This window comes from Pteropus medius, unplaced genomic scaffold (genome assembly GCF_902729225.1).
Source record: "Pteropus medius unplaced genomic scaffold, Ma_sr-lr_union100, whole genome shotgun sequence".
In the NCBI taxonomy this organism is placed as follows: domain Eukaryota; kingdom Metazoa; phylum Chordata; class Mammalia; order Chiroptera; family Pteropodidae; genus Pteropus; species Pteropus medius.
The window spans coordinates 5,629,703-5,646,104 of NW_024349225.1; the positions used below are offsets into that span (position 1 = coordinate 5,629,703).

At 45.1% G+C, this 16,402-nt stretch overlaps 1 protein-coding gene and 1 pseudogene across 1 annotated transcript in view; one reads left to right on the top strand and one right to left on the bottom strand.

Annotated features, from left to right (window-relative positions):
• The first annotated feature begins 360 nt into the window (after nucleotides 1–360).
• The window catches only part of NCF2 (neutrophil cytosolic factor 2), a 32,276-nt gene continuing 16,234 nt past the window's right edge, over nucleotides 361–16,402 (top strand). The window contains exons 1-4 of the mRNA XM_039881277.1: nucleotides 361–506; nucleotides 1,970–2,149; nucleotides 10,605–10,971; nucleotides 12,733–12,815. Coding sequence (XP_039737211.1) covers nucleotides 10,798–10,971; nucleotides 12,733–12,815 — 257 coding nt within the window. The 5' untranslated portion in view covers nucleotides 361–506; nucleotides 1,970–2,149; nucleotides 10,605–10,797. The remainder of the gene's footprint in view (nucleotides 507–1,969; nucleotides 2,150–10,604; nucleotides 10,972–12,732; nucleotides 12,816–16,402) is intronic.
• Nucleotides 5,665–5,783, bottom strand: LOC120617803 (uncharacterized; annotated as a pseudogene).

Consider the following 16,402-nt stretch of genomic DNA (forward strand, 5'->3'; position numbering starts at 1 on the left):
TGTGAAGAACCACATCTCCGCCTTATTTCCATATCTGCCTTCTAGGATTCGATGCCCCACTGGACAGGGGTGGCAGGAGACAGCAGGAGAGCGTCTGGAAGAACCGTGGTGCAAGAAATAGATGTCTCACCTACGGCTTGTAAGCAGACAGTCCGAAGAGAGGGAGAGGGAAGTATGAAGACGCTGGTTAGTGGAAAATTACAATAGATTCTACAGCAGGAAGTCCAGCGTTTTGTGTAAAAGGGGACTTCCACTGCTTTTAATAACCCTGGGCCGAGCGTCATGAATTTTATGGCTTTAATTGTACCCCTGTGCCATAAATCATTCTGCAAAGCTTTCGTGTGCTAGGAATTCTAAGGAGTAAGTGCCTACAAAGTTGAGAGCGACAAACCAAAAGCTGAGAGAAAACTGCTTGGAGCTTGGACAGAGGTCGAATTCAGCGTCCAAGGATCTGAATGAGGAGGTGGCGCCCAGCACTCTGAGACTTCTGCTCACATCAGCCTGCGGTAGGAGGGTGGGAGTGTCCAAACAGGATCGGCGCCCCACGAAGCAAACAAAGACTGTTTGTTCATTTTTCTGTCATAAATGTGGAACTCCAAAAGCACCCAGGGCGCGTTCGGCAGCTGCCCGGCACTTTTACGTAACATTTTATTTCAGCCTCAGGATAAACCCACAAGTTAGGCCCTGTTCTTATAGCCATGTGGCAGGTGAGGAAAGCGAGGCTCTTGAGAACTGGAGTGACTTGTGAAAGTTCCCTCAGGCAGTACACGGCAGAGCCAGGATTTGAATCCAGGGTTCCTGACCCCACAGTGCTTTCTTGCTTAAAACACAGGATGAGAGAAGAAACACCGGTGCTTAGGTGCTTCCCCAGGACTCAGGGGCATGAAGTCACCGTGGCTCCTCCAAACCCTGGCTCTGACCCTTTATGGTCCCTGGAAAACCTGGGGGAACTTGGAACCAGGCTTCCAAGACTCCCTCCTGGTGTCACGCTGGGAACGTCTCCTGAGAAAGTCTGTGATAGATGTAGGACTAGGACAGAAGGTGTCAGCAGAGGGGGCTCCAGGCCACCGCAGAAGCGGCGAGGTTTTAGGCTCCATAGGTGGTCCCAAGGGGATGGGCTCCACCAGCAACTTTTAGGAGCCATAGGACCTAGTCTGTCTGGGGAGGCAGTAGGAAGGAGGGGACCATGTGTGTCTAACATTTTATACAAGGCTGGCTACAGAATTTGCAGAATGAAACTGTGGCCTCTTGTTCAGAATTATTAAGAACCTCGAGATGGTGACAGCGGAGAGTTAAACCCAACGTGGAGACCTGTGTCACACACTCTATTTTATATTGTATCTGGCTTCATTTCTCAGCTGCCATTATAAATGTTTTTCTGCAGAAGGAGTGCTAGGCAGAACAAAGATTCCGATTTGTCTTTCCCAAATTCGCTCAAAATAGCCAAATTATAACAGCCACCGTTATCACGTAGGCGCTGTGTTCCAAGCAGTTAACTGTATTATGACTTCTCCCCACGACACACCTTCCCACATAAGAAAAGTGAGGCTGCAAGAGGCGGTAAGACCAACGGCCCAGCTGGAGGAAACTCGAAATCTAAACACCGGTCTCTGGGTTTCAGACTTCCTCCACTCTGCATTGCCTCAGCCTTCGAGCCCTGCAAGAAATAGGGTTTTAGGAGCTTCTGGCAGGGACACTGATAGTTCCATGCTAGGTTACTGTTTATATACCTTTATATATCACTTTCATAATTTTTAGGCATATTTTCAATCTACTTACGCTCTTATTAGTATTTTTCTTTCAATAATTCGCTTTTTAAAAAACTTGAGCTTCATGCTAAAATAGTGACTGTGAATTTGTGGGTTTAGTGCACTAGCTATACATTTTTTTCTAATACACATTAAAATAAATAAACTCCTTGTCCCACGTATTCTACTTTAATAAATGCATCCTATAACTGTGTTCACAGGCGGGTGAAAGGCTGCATATGCAAGAAGATTCATTGCAACAGTGTTATGCTAGCACATCATTGGAAACGACCTGACTGTCCCTCCACAGGAACTGGTTGTAAGAAGGAAGACTACACAGACATTTAAAACAAAAAAAGGAGGAAGCTCTCTGTGTCCTGAGATTGAGAGAAAAGAGCAAGGTACAGAACTGTGTATCAAATATTATGTGCGTAAAAGGAGAGGGGATGGGGAGGGGGTGTCTAGGTTTTTATATGCATAGAATCTTTTCTGAGAAAAGAGCGCTCATAAACTACTACGAGCGGTTCCTGTTGGGTGGAAAGAGTTTAGTAGTGATGGGAGGAAATTTTTTCATATTTGTTGACCATCGTGGATGTATTATTTGTCCAAAAAAGTAAATGAATTAAACTAATACGATAGTTATTATGATCGAAATGGTAGTCCCCGTCCTTCCTAGAATCATCTTATGAGCCATCAGTAGTATGTGTCCCTCCGTGGGGAAGATGCTGCTCTCATGGTTGGACTCTCCATCTAAGTTAAGTGCTCACGCGAATGGGGTGATTGTGTGCGCTGTCGAGCAGGAGAAAAGTCCTGGGCAGGGTGAGCCAGCTCTCGTGCTAAGAAGGAAGTATAATCTGATGAATGGATAATATGTTGCTGGACGCCCCGACGCCCAGAAAAGAATCTGAGCCCCAGAGAGAAGGGGCTGTGTCACTTTGTGAAGAATCCGTGAGCTACATCTGTGGCCAGATAGGAAAAAGATCTAAAATTGGGGGCTTCCAGACAGCGTCTTCTAATCTCAGCCAAGGGTTCTGGGGAAAGAGATGTGAACACCAGCCAGGTCAGGATGAAGGCCCTGGATGACAGAGAATAGACAGTGTGGATTAAAGGGGATGTGTGCAAGTACATTCTGACTTGGGGAGTTGGTGCCAGCCTCCTGCACTGGGCAGCAGGAGCTTACTCAGGTCACTGAGTGAGTGGTCAAGAACCATCTGACACAAGAGTTGGTTGCGCTTCTGTTAATGCAGCCTACGATTGCATTAGCTGTTTTGGCAACCATATGACTCTGCTGACTCACCCTGAGCTTGCAGTCAACTCGAATGGCTAGGCTTCTCCCAACATGGAGCTCTTAAGAGTTGTTGTCTTCCTATGTTTGGGCAGTCGAGTTTTTAAACTTAAGAGTCAATCTTTACATTTATCCCTATCAAATTTCAACTTCCATATTTGGTGAATCAGTATGAGTCAGGCAATATTTTAATTCCGTTATTGTATGTGTTGAATCTGAACTGTCTTGTCTAAGGAAAATCTTAGCTAAGTATCTCTCTGATATTTGCAAATACCTTTCCTGGTGCACCTTCCGGAAAGTCTTCTCAGAAAAGCGAAAGGGTTTGCTTTGACCTGACTTATTTTTAGTAAACTCACGCGAGTTCCTAAAGGTCCCAGCTTCCATTTTGTTTTTTAAGTGTCTTTATTTGTTTGTTTTGTTTTTGTTTGTTTGTTTAATAATGGTTTTTAGTTTTCGATTATAGTTAGCATACAATATTATATTAGTTTCAGGTGTGCAACATATTGATTCAACATTTCTATAACTTACGAAGTGATCACCCTGATAAATCTAGTACCTATCTGACACCGTACGTAGTCATTACCATATTACTGACCATATATTCCTTATGCTATACTTTACATCTCCATGACTATTTTGTAACTACCAAATTGTGCTTCTTAATCTCTTCCCTCATCTGCCTCAATTCTCCTTTTCACTCATCTACCTCAATTCCCCTCTCATCTGATAACACTCAAAATGTTCTCCGTATCTATGAGTTTGTTTCTGTTGCCTTTGTTTAATAACCTATATTTTAGAATTCTTTCCAGGGATCAGCCAGTAAATCTTTGATGTCATTTTTAGAATTCATGCCTTTCAGAAAAGTAGAATCACATCATCCTGGCTTTCTAGCATCTCTCTCAGTCTTCCCGGTGCTTCAGTTATTGACAAGGTTTTAGGGATCATACTTCCAAAATCATTTGGTTCCTGGGATTTAATGAATCTGGATTTGATAAATGGAATTTCTTTGTAACAGCTGTCAGCTTTCTCACCATCTTCGGGCTGCGACTTCATTCCCTCTGTGACTCAGGGACAAAGCGGGAGCTGGGGAATTCTGCTTTCTCTTTGAAATCTGTTAACGTGATGCCAGCTGCACCAAGCAGTGACCCTCCCTGCTCTTGTACTGACACTAAGGAGCTTTGTGTTGCCCTTAGTATTTTTTTGCAGCCTCAGCTCTCTCTGGGCCTCAGCTTTCTCTGTACTCTGCCTTTGGTCTCTGCCCAGCATTTGGATTTTTCCATGGTCGGGAGCCAGGTCCTCCATCATTTGTGCTTATCTGGCCTCCTGAAAGAGTTCCCTGGGGAGTCCCATTGCCTCTCCATGTCCTTCCTCTCTGGGATCCCTGAGTACTATGTGGTTGGCGTTTGTTTCTGAGAAATCTCCCGTCTCTCTTGAGCAATCAATTGTTTTACAGCTATGGGCCAGGGATGCACATCTATTTTTCATTGTTTATTAGCCAAGGATCACTTCTTTGTTGTATGTATGTATGTATTTATTTATTTATCTATCTATTTATTTATTTATTTCGCGGGGCCTGGGGTGTGTTGGCATACAACAAAAAATAACTAGAGCAAACTTAAGCAAACACTGAAATTTATTATAAGGGCTACAGATGTCTCTCAGAGGCTAAAGAAATTCAGTTGGGCCTCCAGAAAAGCTGGAATCTGGAACTGGAATGTCACTGGGATTCTCCATCTCTGGTCTCTGATTCTCACTGGTCACCTGCTTCATTCTCTCTGTACGCAGACTAGCTTTCTTTGCTTTCCTGGACCTCGTGGCCAAACATGGTAGAAGCACAGCTCCTAAGTTTACATGTCATGGTTCCAACTCCCCAAAGAGATGAGCCTGCTGTCTCTGTTTTAAATTCTGATTCACAAGAGATAGAACCTAATTGGGCCACCTTATCGGGTGCCCACCATGGTCCAACCAGCTGGGTACTGTGCAGTTCAGATGCAGCCACAGGGCCTGCTCTCCTGCTGTGGATTTAGATGGACACTTCCTAGAGAAGCAGGAGGAGGAACACAGCCTAATAAGTGTCTGGTCTTCATGCCGTCATGCATTCATCCGACAAATATTCAGGATATGTCCAGACACTTTTAGTTGTTAGGAACACTACAGGGGAAGCAAAAAGAATCTTTAAAAATTATATTTTGCTAAATGTGAGGTATATTTCTAACTCTTCTGTATCCTCCCCTTTTTTTATATTATGATGTGATCAGTTTCTATTCCTTCTACATCGGTAACTGTCTTGTTTAGAGCAGTACTTCTTAGATACCCACTGACTTGGAAATCTGCTTACCTGAGGGAAATATGCTGAAGAAACACATAAATGAATTATCCAGTGACCTGGCCTTCCTAGGGAGAAAGACCCGTAGAGCATTAAATGCGTCCAGGTGAGATGCAAACTGCATCCCTGGCTCTGTTGGCTGGATCACATTTAGTGGATGGGGACTATGGAGAGAAGACATGGGAATGAAAAGGCCAATTGCATCCAAAATGAGAAAGTTACAAGCTGTGCGGACTAGAATCAAATCAGATCAGCCATAGTTTAAAAAATATATTTTTTAAATTTTTTTTTCATTATTTTTTAAATGCCTACAGCACCTGATACTCCTAGGTTATCTCCCATCCAAGTACTGACCAGACCCAACCCTGCTTAGCTTCTGAGATCAGACGAGATTGAGCACGTTCAGGGTGGTATGGTCATAGACTAAAAAAATGTTTTACCTCAGCACATATTTATTAAACTTTTACTGTACCATGTTAGGTGCTAGGTTCTGTAGAAAATGTCAAGAAATAAAACTCCATGCCTTCAAAGAGTTTTACAGCTAGCTGAACAGATAAAGTAGAAAATAAATAATGTAACACAGTGTCATGCTTTGGGGTTTGATCATAAATGCTGTAAGAATTCAGAGAAATGAACATTGCTGAGACTAACTTAGGTCAAGGAAGGTTTCGGGTAGAGGATGAGCATAAGCTGAACTCTTAAAGATGAGTTGGGTTCATATGTGCACAAAAGAAGTCAAAGAACAATTTTATAGTGAGGACTCAGAGTAGTTACTTGTCTTACTCTGAGTTCAGAGCTTTAATTATTGTGTCCATTCATTAATTCATTCATCAATCATCATTTACTGAGGTTATAGATATTATGTGTATAAAGGGTACAAAGATGGAGATGACCCTGGTCTCTAGTGTGCTTAATGTGAGGGTTCTTTAAAAGAATAGGCATTATACATGCCCTCACTTTGATGATGAGATGGATACATGCAACCAACCGAACTAAATCATTGCAGTGACTTTAAAAGCAGCATTGGTATTTTGCACGTATTTTGAGAATCTACCTTGTGATAGGCAAAAAAATAGGGCGGAAAAATCAGACATAGGTCCTGTATTCCTGGAGTTTACAGTCTAGGTGGGAGACTATAATTTAAACAAGAAATTGCATTTGCGTATAGTTGAACACACACAAGAGGTAGAGAGAGAGAGAGGCTGCTCTGAGAGCACAGGCAAGAATAACTAAAGTGGCTGATGAGTCACGGAAGAGAAGGCTGGCACTTGGTAGCTGTGACAGGCAGTGTTCTAAGATGACCTCCAATGATCCCTGCCATTATGTAATCTCCTCCCCTTGAGTGGGCAGGACCTTTGCCTTGCTTCTGATCCATAGGATATGGCAATGCCAATGGTAATTAAGATCCCTAACTAGCTGACTTTAAATTAATCGAGAAAGATCATCCTGGGTGAACCTGACCTAATCAGGTAGGTCCTTTAGAAGGTGGCCTAGAGGTCAAGGAGTCAATGAAGTAGAGACTCTCTTTCCATAGCTGGCCTTGAAGAAGCAAGCATCATCATTCTACAGCTACATTCTTTCAACAACATGAGAACGCTAAGAAGCAGGCCCCACCCCAGTCTGGCCTCCGGATGAGAAAGCGGCCCGACCAACACCTTGATCTCAGCCTTGTGACCTTGAGCAGAGGACCCAGCTAAGTCATGGCTAGACTCCTGACCTCTGAAAACTGTGATAGTAAATTTGTGTGATTTTAAACACCACGTTTGTGATAATTTGTTATACAGTGACAGAAAACTAATACAGTGTTAAGTTGGATGAAACTAACTTGTGATGTCTTCCTAGAGAAGGAAGACTTTTAGCACTGAGGGTTTCAACTAGCATTGCTGACCAACAGGACCCATCTTGAGTTTTCCTGTTTCTACCCTATAAAATCCGGGCCAAGTTTAAATATAATAAATGAGGTCTCCCAGCCCACCTCCTGAAGATTTCCTGTCCAGTACTCAGTGCAAATGTCTACTTGATGTTAGAACCGAGGCCATAGAAAATAATGTGTAGTTTTCCCTCCTATTATGCTTGTACCTCACTTCATGCAAATAATGGGATACTGACAAACTCCATAACAAGTTTTTTTCAGGCAGGATTCAAGTTTTTTAATTTATGGTTCATTTAACCAATTAGCAAGGGTCTACAGAGTACCTGCCATGTTCTAGAACCACGCTAAGTGTGATGAAAGACTAGAGGAAAATTGATACATGTTTCTACCCTTTGAGGAGCTTGAGTGAGAAACTTCATGTAGTAGAAAAAAGTGAAAGAACAAGAAAACACTAAACTCTAATAAAAGGTGGGACGAGGAGGTAATTGCTGAGTGCTGAGGAGTAATGAGAATAATGAGGGCAACTCCCTCAGAGAAAAAGAAAAGTATTAGGAATGTTCTAAGCTTCCGGCTAAATGAACACATGCAACCGGACTTTGTGATCTGTTAGCTAATCATACATCAATCTTGCTCATTCAGAATTTTGGAATAATTTCTAAGGCACTGACTGAAACGTGGAGTTATCCAACCAATGTTTCGACAAAATTTATTCAATTAATAATGTTTACTGAACACCTACTATATCAAGCGCTATGCTAGGAATCGAGAATACTGTCAGAATGTTTTAAACTGTAAATAACAGAAAATCCCATTCAAGTGATTTAAACAATAAACTGATTTATTCTCACCAAATGAGAAATCCTTAGGTAGGTCAGCTCCAAGATTGGTTAATTTAGGAGCTCAGCAAAGTAATTAGAGACCCAGGTTCTTTTTAGTTTTTCATTCTCTTTAAGACAATGGCTTGTTCTTAGCTGGCTCTCCTCATGGTCACAAGATAGCTGCCACTATTCTAGGCACATCTTCACAGTATCGTCTAGGTGAAAAGGAAATACTGTTTCTTCCCATGTATCTTTTTTTTCTCTCAATAAGGAAAAACTAAATCTTTCCCAGAAATCCTCAGCAGATTTTCCTTAACATTTATTAATCAGAATTATATCCCATGCTTGTGCCTAAACCAGTCAGAACCCCACTACTCGGGGCAGTGTTGAGGGCTCATCTCACCTGAAACACATGGTCTCGGGAGAGTGGAGAGTAGAACAGAGTCAGATTCTACCAAAAGGAGGAAAAAGAATGAGCGTGGCCGGAAAGGCCGTCTATTGACACTACCGGTAAGTATTGTAATGACTGCTCTGCGCTGGGGGACAGAAACAATCTAACAGAGGGTGTTCAGTTACAAATCAGGACGAACACTGTGCCTGGAGAGAGCTGTATGCAGTGAGAGAGAGAGCAGGGTGGTCACAGCCAGGGCCGGGGTCAAGAAAGGCCATTCAATAAAGAAGTCGGTATGCATACCACGGAATGTTACTCAGTCACGAAAAAGAATGAAATCTTACATGGATGGACCTGAGAGGTATTATGCTAAGTGAAATAAGTCAGACAGGGAAAGACAAATACGATATGATCTCATTTATATGTGTACTCTAAAGAACGAAACAAATAGACAAACGAAACAGAAACAGACACATAGATACAGAGAACAAACTGATAGTTGCCAGACGGGAGGGGAGTTGGAGGGCGGGGTGAAAAGGTGTACAGATTGGTAGTTATGAACTAGTCATGGAGATGTAAAGCGTAGGGAATAGAGTCAATAAGGTGGTAATAGCTATGTGTCGTGCCAGGTGGGTAGTAGACTAATTGAGGGGATTACTTTGTAAATTATATAAATATCTAACCACTATGCTGTACACCTGAAAATAACAGGTGTCAGCTTAAGGAGAGAGAGTTCTGCGTGGCAGGCTAGAATAAAAAAGTAAAAACGGGGCAGAAAAAGTTTAAATAAAGTCTTGCTTAGCTACAAAACCACTTAGGTTTCCTAGGAATAATCAATATGCTAACTGGGTTTTGATAATTTATTCCCTGGAGGGACTAGCAATATCTCTTCCTGGCATCGCTGCTACCTGCAGGTCACTTGCCAATGATTTCTAACTTGTTTCTGAAATATGTCCCTCCATTGTTTACTGAGTATTGGTGCTGGAGATTCTAGAAGGAATAGGCCTGGGCCCAGGTCTCAAGGGGTCTAAGAGATGAACAGATGAAGAGATCAATTAAACAAATAAATAATTAAGTGTTTAGGAGGCGGTACAAAGGAGGGGGAGAGCCTCTCTACTACGTGGAAGTGGCACTACATTCAGAAAGGTGGTGATATTCTTTAACTGGGCCTTCAGGGATGAGTAGGAGTTTGCCAGGCAAAGATGTGAGGTGGGAAGCCCTTCCAAATACAGGAAATGGTCCATGCAAAGACACGCACATCTTCTCAATTCTCACACCTTCAATCCTACAAGCCCTATAAGTACAATTTTATGTTTTATTTTTGGGATCTTAGAAATGTGGTGATAATTGATGAGTTCCTTCAGTTGCTACAGAATAAGAATTGGCATCTAAGTATTTGACCCTCATAAACATGCATTTTATCTAATATTAACAAGAAGTCTGGATTTTAGTAAGTCAAATTGGTTATACCCTCTACTCATAATTATTCTTCAGAGAAGTTTCATTGATTTTAATTCTTCCAGGGCAGCGAGGAAAGGAATCTTAAATCTGTCTTTTGAGAGACTGGTAAATGTGTTAGTCATCAATGAGACCCCTTGTCTCTTCAATTTTTCACACAAGGGTGGGAGAAGTTACAATTCACTGTCAAATTTGGCTCCTAATTTTAGCATTTGCAGGAACTTGGTCCCCTCTGAGCTTTCTAGGTATTCATAAAAATTATCTCATACCCAAATGGACACCCTAGACCACCCTGCCTCAGAAATGTGCCAATTGCTGATTTTAGCTCAAGACAAAAATCAAATATTCCAAGAAGGTCTACAAAATCATTGAGAAAGTGATCAAGGAATTCATGTCAGACTGAAAACAACTACCCTCATCCAACACCCTCACTTAACAAGAGTGTGGAAATTGAGGCCCATTGACCCACTGAGGTTGCCCCGAGCCTGGGGGCAGCCTGGGGGCAGCCTGGGGGCAGCGCCCTGACCTGAAGCGGCAGAACGGATGGGGGTAGGGGTGGGTGAAAGACAGAGGGGACAAGCCGGGTGACAGAGCAGAAGCATTTTGGGGAACTGATCCGTCGCAGGCCGTATCTGATGCACTTCCTCTCTCCTCCAACTCCGCCCCTCTCGCCTCCTCATTTTCCTTTTTTTTTTTTCATCGTAGGGTTATTTGTGTCAGTTGTGCCAAAAGGTGGGGACATTTCCTGACGCCTTTGCAACACTGGTTAAGTTGTCTTAAAGGAAGCTGGACCTCATTCTGAGCACCAGGCCAGGAAGGCGAGGCCTGGGGCTGCTCTGCTGGGGGAGAGCCCCGCTCACTCCCTCCCGTCTCCGGGCTTCCTGGTTTCCACTGGACCATGTCCCTGGCTGAGGCCATCAGCCTCTGGAATGAAGGGGTTCTGGCCGCTGACAAGAAGGACTGGAAGGGAGCCTTGAATGCTTTCGCCGCAGTGCAGGACCCCCACTCCAGGATTTGTTTCAACATGGGCTGCATGCATACCATCCTGGGGAGCATGCCGGAGGCAGAGAAGGTGAGTGGAGGCAGAGAAGGTGAGTGGAGGCGCCTCTCCCCGGGGCAGCCTCCTGCCTCTGGAATTAGAGGTTCCCATCCCTGGCTGCACTTCAGAAACCGCTCAGGAGCTCTGCAAGAACAAAGGCTGCCCAGGCCCCTCCTCCAGAGGTCCTGATTTAATTGGCCTGGGGAGGGGCCTGGACAGACTTCTTAACCGCTCCCCAGATGGTTCTGATGCCAGCAGAGCTGGGAACCACTCACTAGCTTTGGGTTACGCTCTCTTTTCTTCTCCATCTGTTAAATTCTTTAAACCCTTTATAAAACTCCCCTAGCTATGCTTCCTTCTATAAACTCCTGCTGTCTATGGGTCTCTATCTCATGCTTCACACCTGATGATAAAGCACCTCGTTGGCTTTCCAAAATGTTCATGTGCGTGAGCTTTGTCTGCCCAAGAGACCAAGGCGGGGAACTTAAGGAAAAGAGGTTTCATCTCAAGTGACAGTTCTGATCAATTATGTGGGGGCACTCTTTTAAAGATTCTGAGGCTGGCAGAAGGAAAGCAGACCGCGACTGATGAATGATGTCTGCTGGGGGCACGGTGCGCGGTGTCTTAGCATCCGTTCCAAACATTTTTTCTCTCTCGCGTTCCCAAGTATGGGGTCGAGCATTCAGTCAGCACCTTCTGGGTTGGTCATGGTGAGCTGGAAAGGGTATGGAGTTTGGAAGCAGATCCGGTGTCAAATCCCAGCTCTGCCTGTCCCTGGACCTTCGGTCCTCAGCAAGCCGTGTAGACTTCCTGAAGGTTAAACGTCTTGAGGATTAAGCGAGGCACCGATTGTTAAAGAGCCGTATCGCTTGGCACTGCGGTGTAAATGTTCATTCTTATTTTTCCCTTTTCCTGCCAGTCTTTGCAAGGCCGTGTGGACAGATGACCGACTCCCCGGCCCAGGTAGCACCAGTTCCTCCCACAATCATCCTCACTGTGACCAGCAGTGAGCAAAGAAGAGGGAGGAGAGAAGCTCCTTAGAACACCCACACACTGACGAGTCCATCTCAGGCCCAGAGCGAGCAGACATGGGGACACCAGGGTCCCCCACGTCTGGCTGGAGGGAGGATGGTGGCCCCACCCCTCCCAGAGGCCTGCCAGGGGGCTGAGCAAATAGGGCTGCCGGAGACATAGTGCACATTGTCGGGGAGGAGAGGGGCAGAGCCCAGCAGCTCTTCTGGGCAGCTCGGCCGGCAGGGGGCTGTGCTCCCCCCTGCACAGGCCCCCCGCTATCCTCTGGGCGAGCTCACCCCGCCCTTCCTCTCATTCTTCCGCTTCTGGCCTTCTCATTCTCCCTCGCTTTGGTTTCCTGCTTGAGTTCTTACTCCTGGCATTTTATATGCATTCTCCTTTGTTATTATTTTAATTGTGTCGTATTTCTATAACAAATTTATATACTCTATAATACCGTATGGAACATTTTAATTGTTATTTCCATATTTAAGTAATCTTATTAGTTTAATTCTGTCAGTAATCTTGAAAGGCAGATATTAACATCCCCATGTTACAGAGGGGCAAACTAAGGTTCAAGGAGATTAGGTAACTTGCCTCATGTCATGTCACCAGGAAGTGACAACACAGGGCGTCCTGACGCCGCCTATCTAACCCCTAAGCCTCTTATCACCTTCAGGACACCAGTCATTCTCATGACCCTTCTCGCCTCACCCTCCGGCTCATCTCACACCTCCTCCCTGCCTGGCTCCTCAGCCACAAATGGACCCTTCCTCTCCGCAGGCCCTCTCCAGAAGCATCAACCGAGACAAGCACTTAGCAGTGGCTTACTTCCAGCGAGGGATGCTCTACTATCAGATGGAGAAGTAAGTGGTCCCGTGTTGCATAAGCTGGGAAAGTTCGTAGAGAAATCGGGAGGGGTCTCAGCGCTGCTAGACTGGGCGTTTGATAAGTGTCTTCCTGGCCTCTGGTGAGAAACATGACTGGACTTTCTCTGAGCAGTTATGCAATAAATCAGCATGAAGCAGAAGCTCTTCCTGGGGAGGGAAGGCGGGCCTGCCACCCAGTTATAAACCAGCTGTGCCTCAGTTCATAGTGAGCCTACATAACCATCACAGGCCTGGTATTTAGCTAGCGTGACACTCCACCCGCATTCCTGATGGGTCATAGCCAGCGGGGGCTAGTCGTAAATTTTTGACCATCAAGAGACTGACCCTGTGGTCCACTACTGTGAAGTACTGAGCTGTCACACAAAGAGGATTATCGTGAAACCACATCAAAACTTTCCTTCATTCCCACAGAATGTGTTTCCCAAAGCAGAACCTGGTTTAATCCATTCAATGAAACATAATTCAGCCCCCGAAGTGAGAATATGAACCTGTAGCATATGTATAAGAATTCATTAACTTCAGATAAAGAAGTAACATATATATTAATATGGAAAAAAGTCCACAGTAGATGTTAAATTTAAAACACAGGTTTCAAAACAGTATGTATAGCACAATCCCATTTGTTTCACAGAATAGTCTGGAAGGCCATAAATGAAAACATTGTCAGCAGTTCTCTCCAGGTAGTGAATTATAGGGATTTCCATTTTCTCCTATCAGCCACTCTGTATTTTTTTGGGGGGGGGGAGATTTATAATGAACACAAAATAGTAAAAAGATAAATAAATAGAAAATCAAAGTTAATCTCAATTTTACTCCCCTTCCCCAAATACCGCCAAAACGAGCATACAAATAACAAAGGAAAAATATTCTAAGCATCAACTTAGAATGTTTTGGGGGTGGCAAACCTTTGTAGAGATTGTTCCGTTAGTGTGGACAAACTCTAGGGCTAATAAAGAGCTTCCAGAGTAAATGGTCAGAGCATGACGTGGGTGGGCGCGCACGCACGCAGGAGCACGTAGCAAGCGAGGCTCGGTGCTGGGGCAGGAGGGCTGGGGAGGCTGCACAGAAAGTCCAGGCACTGGAGTGGGGCTGGGCTGTGATCCTGTGCAGCCTTGAATGGCTTTGATCTTAGGTTTTGGTCAAAACCAGAACCTGTAAAGCCTCTGTGCTCAGCTATTGCTAGGGGCAACTACAAGAAGCTCAGAGGACTTCCAAGATGTCGATAGGAACAATTACCTGCATAACCAAGGGGAGTGAAATCTTCCCAAAAGAAAAACCACACAGGGGCAACCTGGGGAGAGAGAGCCCGGGATCGAGGGAACGTGCACAGGTGTTTACCTTGTAGGCACCAGGCCTGTCTAACACCTCTGTCTCCTTTTTTACATCGTTCCCCCTTCCCTTGTCCAGATGTACAGAATACCCAGGGAAGCCCGAGCACAAATCCTACAGCTGATCTTTTATCTTAAAAGACAGGTTCTAAGGCCATCCTTCAATTAGCCCTAACGGTCTGTAATGAGGAGAGACACTGGCAAGAGAGAAGGTCCCAGAAGAGATTTCGACATGGAAATGCCCGCCAGTCCCTGAGTCTGAAGGGTCTGGGTTTTGAGTGAGTCAGAAAGATCTTAGGAAGAGCTAGAAATGAGGCCCAGGATCCAGTTACAGTGTCGGCCTCCATCTGTGTGGGCAGCCGGCGACTAAATCTCTACCTGGGATCAATCCAGATGTCTCTTTTCCTATCCTTTGTCAAGACGACCTCTTGAACACCTCTTAAATTCACCCATTCCTCTCCATCCGCGCCAGCACTGCCCTGGCTTAGACCCTCATTTTTCACCAGGACTATTGCAATCACTTCTCAACTACTTTCCCAGCCACCAATCTTGTCTTCTCCACCCGTATTCCAGAGTGATCTCCTTAAAAAATAAATGTGACCCGCTTAAAAATGTCTACTGGATCCCATTACTATAGGGTAAAGGCCAATCCCCTTGCCGTTTCCAGCATGGCCCAGCCAGTGCCTACCCGCTCCCTCATCCTCCGTGAGTTTGCCCCACTCACTCGCAGCCACCAGGGCAGCCGCCACTCTCTTTTGTTCCCCCCGTTATAATATCTGTGTTCTCTGTGACAGACATTGGCTTGTGTATTTGTCTCCACTAGTACTCTGTGAGTCTTTTGAGAGAAGACATCTTTACTCATTCACTCCTACATTTCAGTATCTAGTATAGCAGTTAAATGCTTATTGAATTTTAATTGCACTATAGCCAGAAAAATATAGCCTCTGCTTTAAGGAACTGATTTATTAAAAGGGAGAAAACGGGTCTGGAACTAATAACTATAATGCAAAGAACAGGGCAGGTGCCATACAAGGTATTTTAAAACAAGTGCCATGGGGAACTAGAAAAATTACTTCTTACTGAGTGGGTTAGGCATTCCTTCAGATTACAATGGGACTTGTTTTAGGGCGATAATGTTATGGATGTTTTTCTCTCGGTTTCCCCACTTTCATCTGTCTTGTTGCTCCCGTCATACAGTTCACAGGACAAAGAGGACATTTCTGAGAAGGCAGGTGGTGTCTCTAGGACAACTATGGGCAGACAGTCTGGCCAGTCTGCCCCCAGCCTGTCATCTGAAAGGGGAAGGAAGCTCTTAACTGTATTTCAGATCCTGGGGCTAAGGAATCTCAGGGCAATGACAGATAATAATGGCGAGTCCCTTAGGATGCTGCCGGCTCAAGGAGACCACGCGGCAAAGCCTTTTCCTGAAACCGGAAAGGGCACGACCTCCAGCCCCTGTCACAGAGATGTTTGACATTTGACCTTGTTCAGCTGCTGAAACTCTCCATTTTCCTGGACTTTAGATGGCATGGGGCCTGGGTAGAACAGGAACAATCTGGAATGTCAGCGGTTACTAAAAAACCCTTACAGGGAGTATGACAAAAATGAGGATTATAAGCCCCCTCAGGCTCAGAGCTTGTGAAAGGTCACCGTGGGGTTGCCACTGTGCTGGTGAGCCCCTGTGTCGGGGGTGGCTCTGAGTCCTGCACAGCCAAGGAGCTCGGCAGGGTGTCATTCTGGAGCCCTACAGGAAGCTGCCAGTGGCTTGGCCCCCTAGGGGACACTGTGCATTCCAAGTGACATTGCAGAGAGCTGAAGGGTTGCAGGGAGGGGTGGGGTGGGGCTGCCACTGCTCAGCCCCCACACCCCCCACCAGCACACAGGGCTGCCTGCTATTTTAGAATTTCATACTGACCTGATTCAGACCCTTTGCAGCAGGAAGCAGGGCTTTGTGTCAGAGCTGATGCCCCTGGGGTGCAGCTCCAGTGAACAAGCGTGGGGGTGCTGACGGGCAGCCTGAGTGGGCAATCAGGGCGATGCTTTTAAAGACATGTTGAAAAACTCTCATGTGGCAGGCGGACCCTCATTCCACTTTTAATAATTCGTCAGTTCTTCTGTCTCCCTCCCACTAGGCCCAAATCTGTAGACATCGTGATGGGCTGGAGAATTATGAGAAGGATTTTGTTGGGGATTTTGTTGGGGTCATTCGATACCAGGTGACACAGGCATACCACT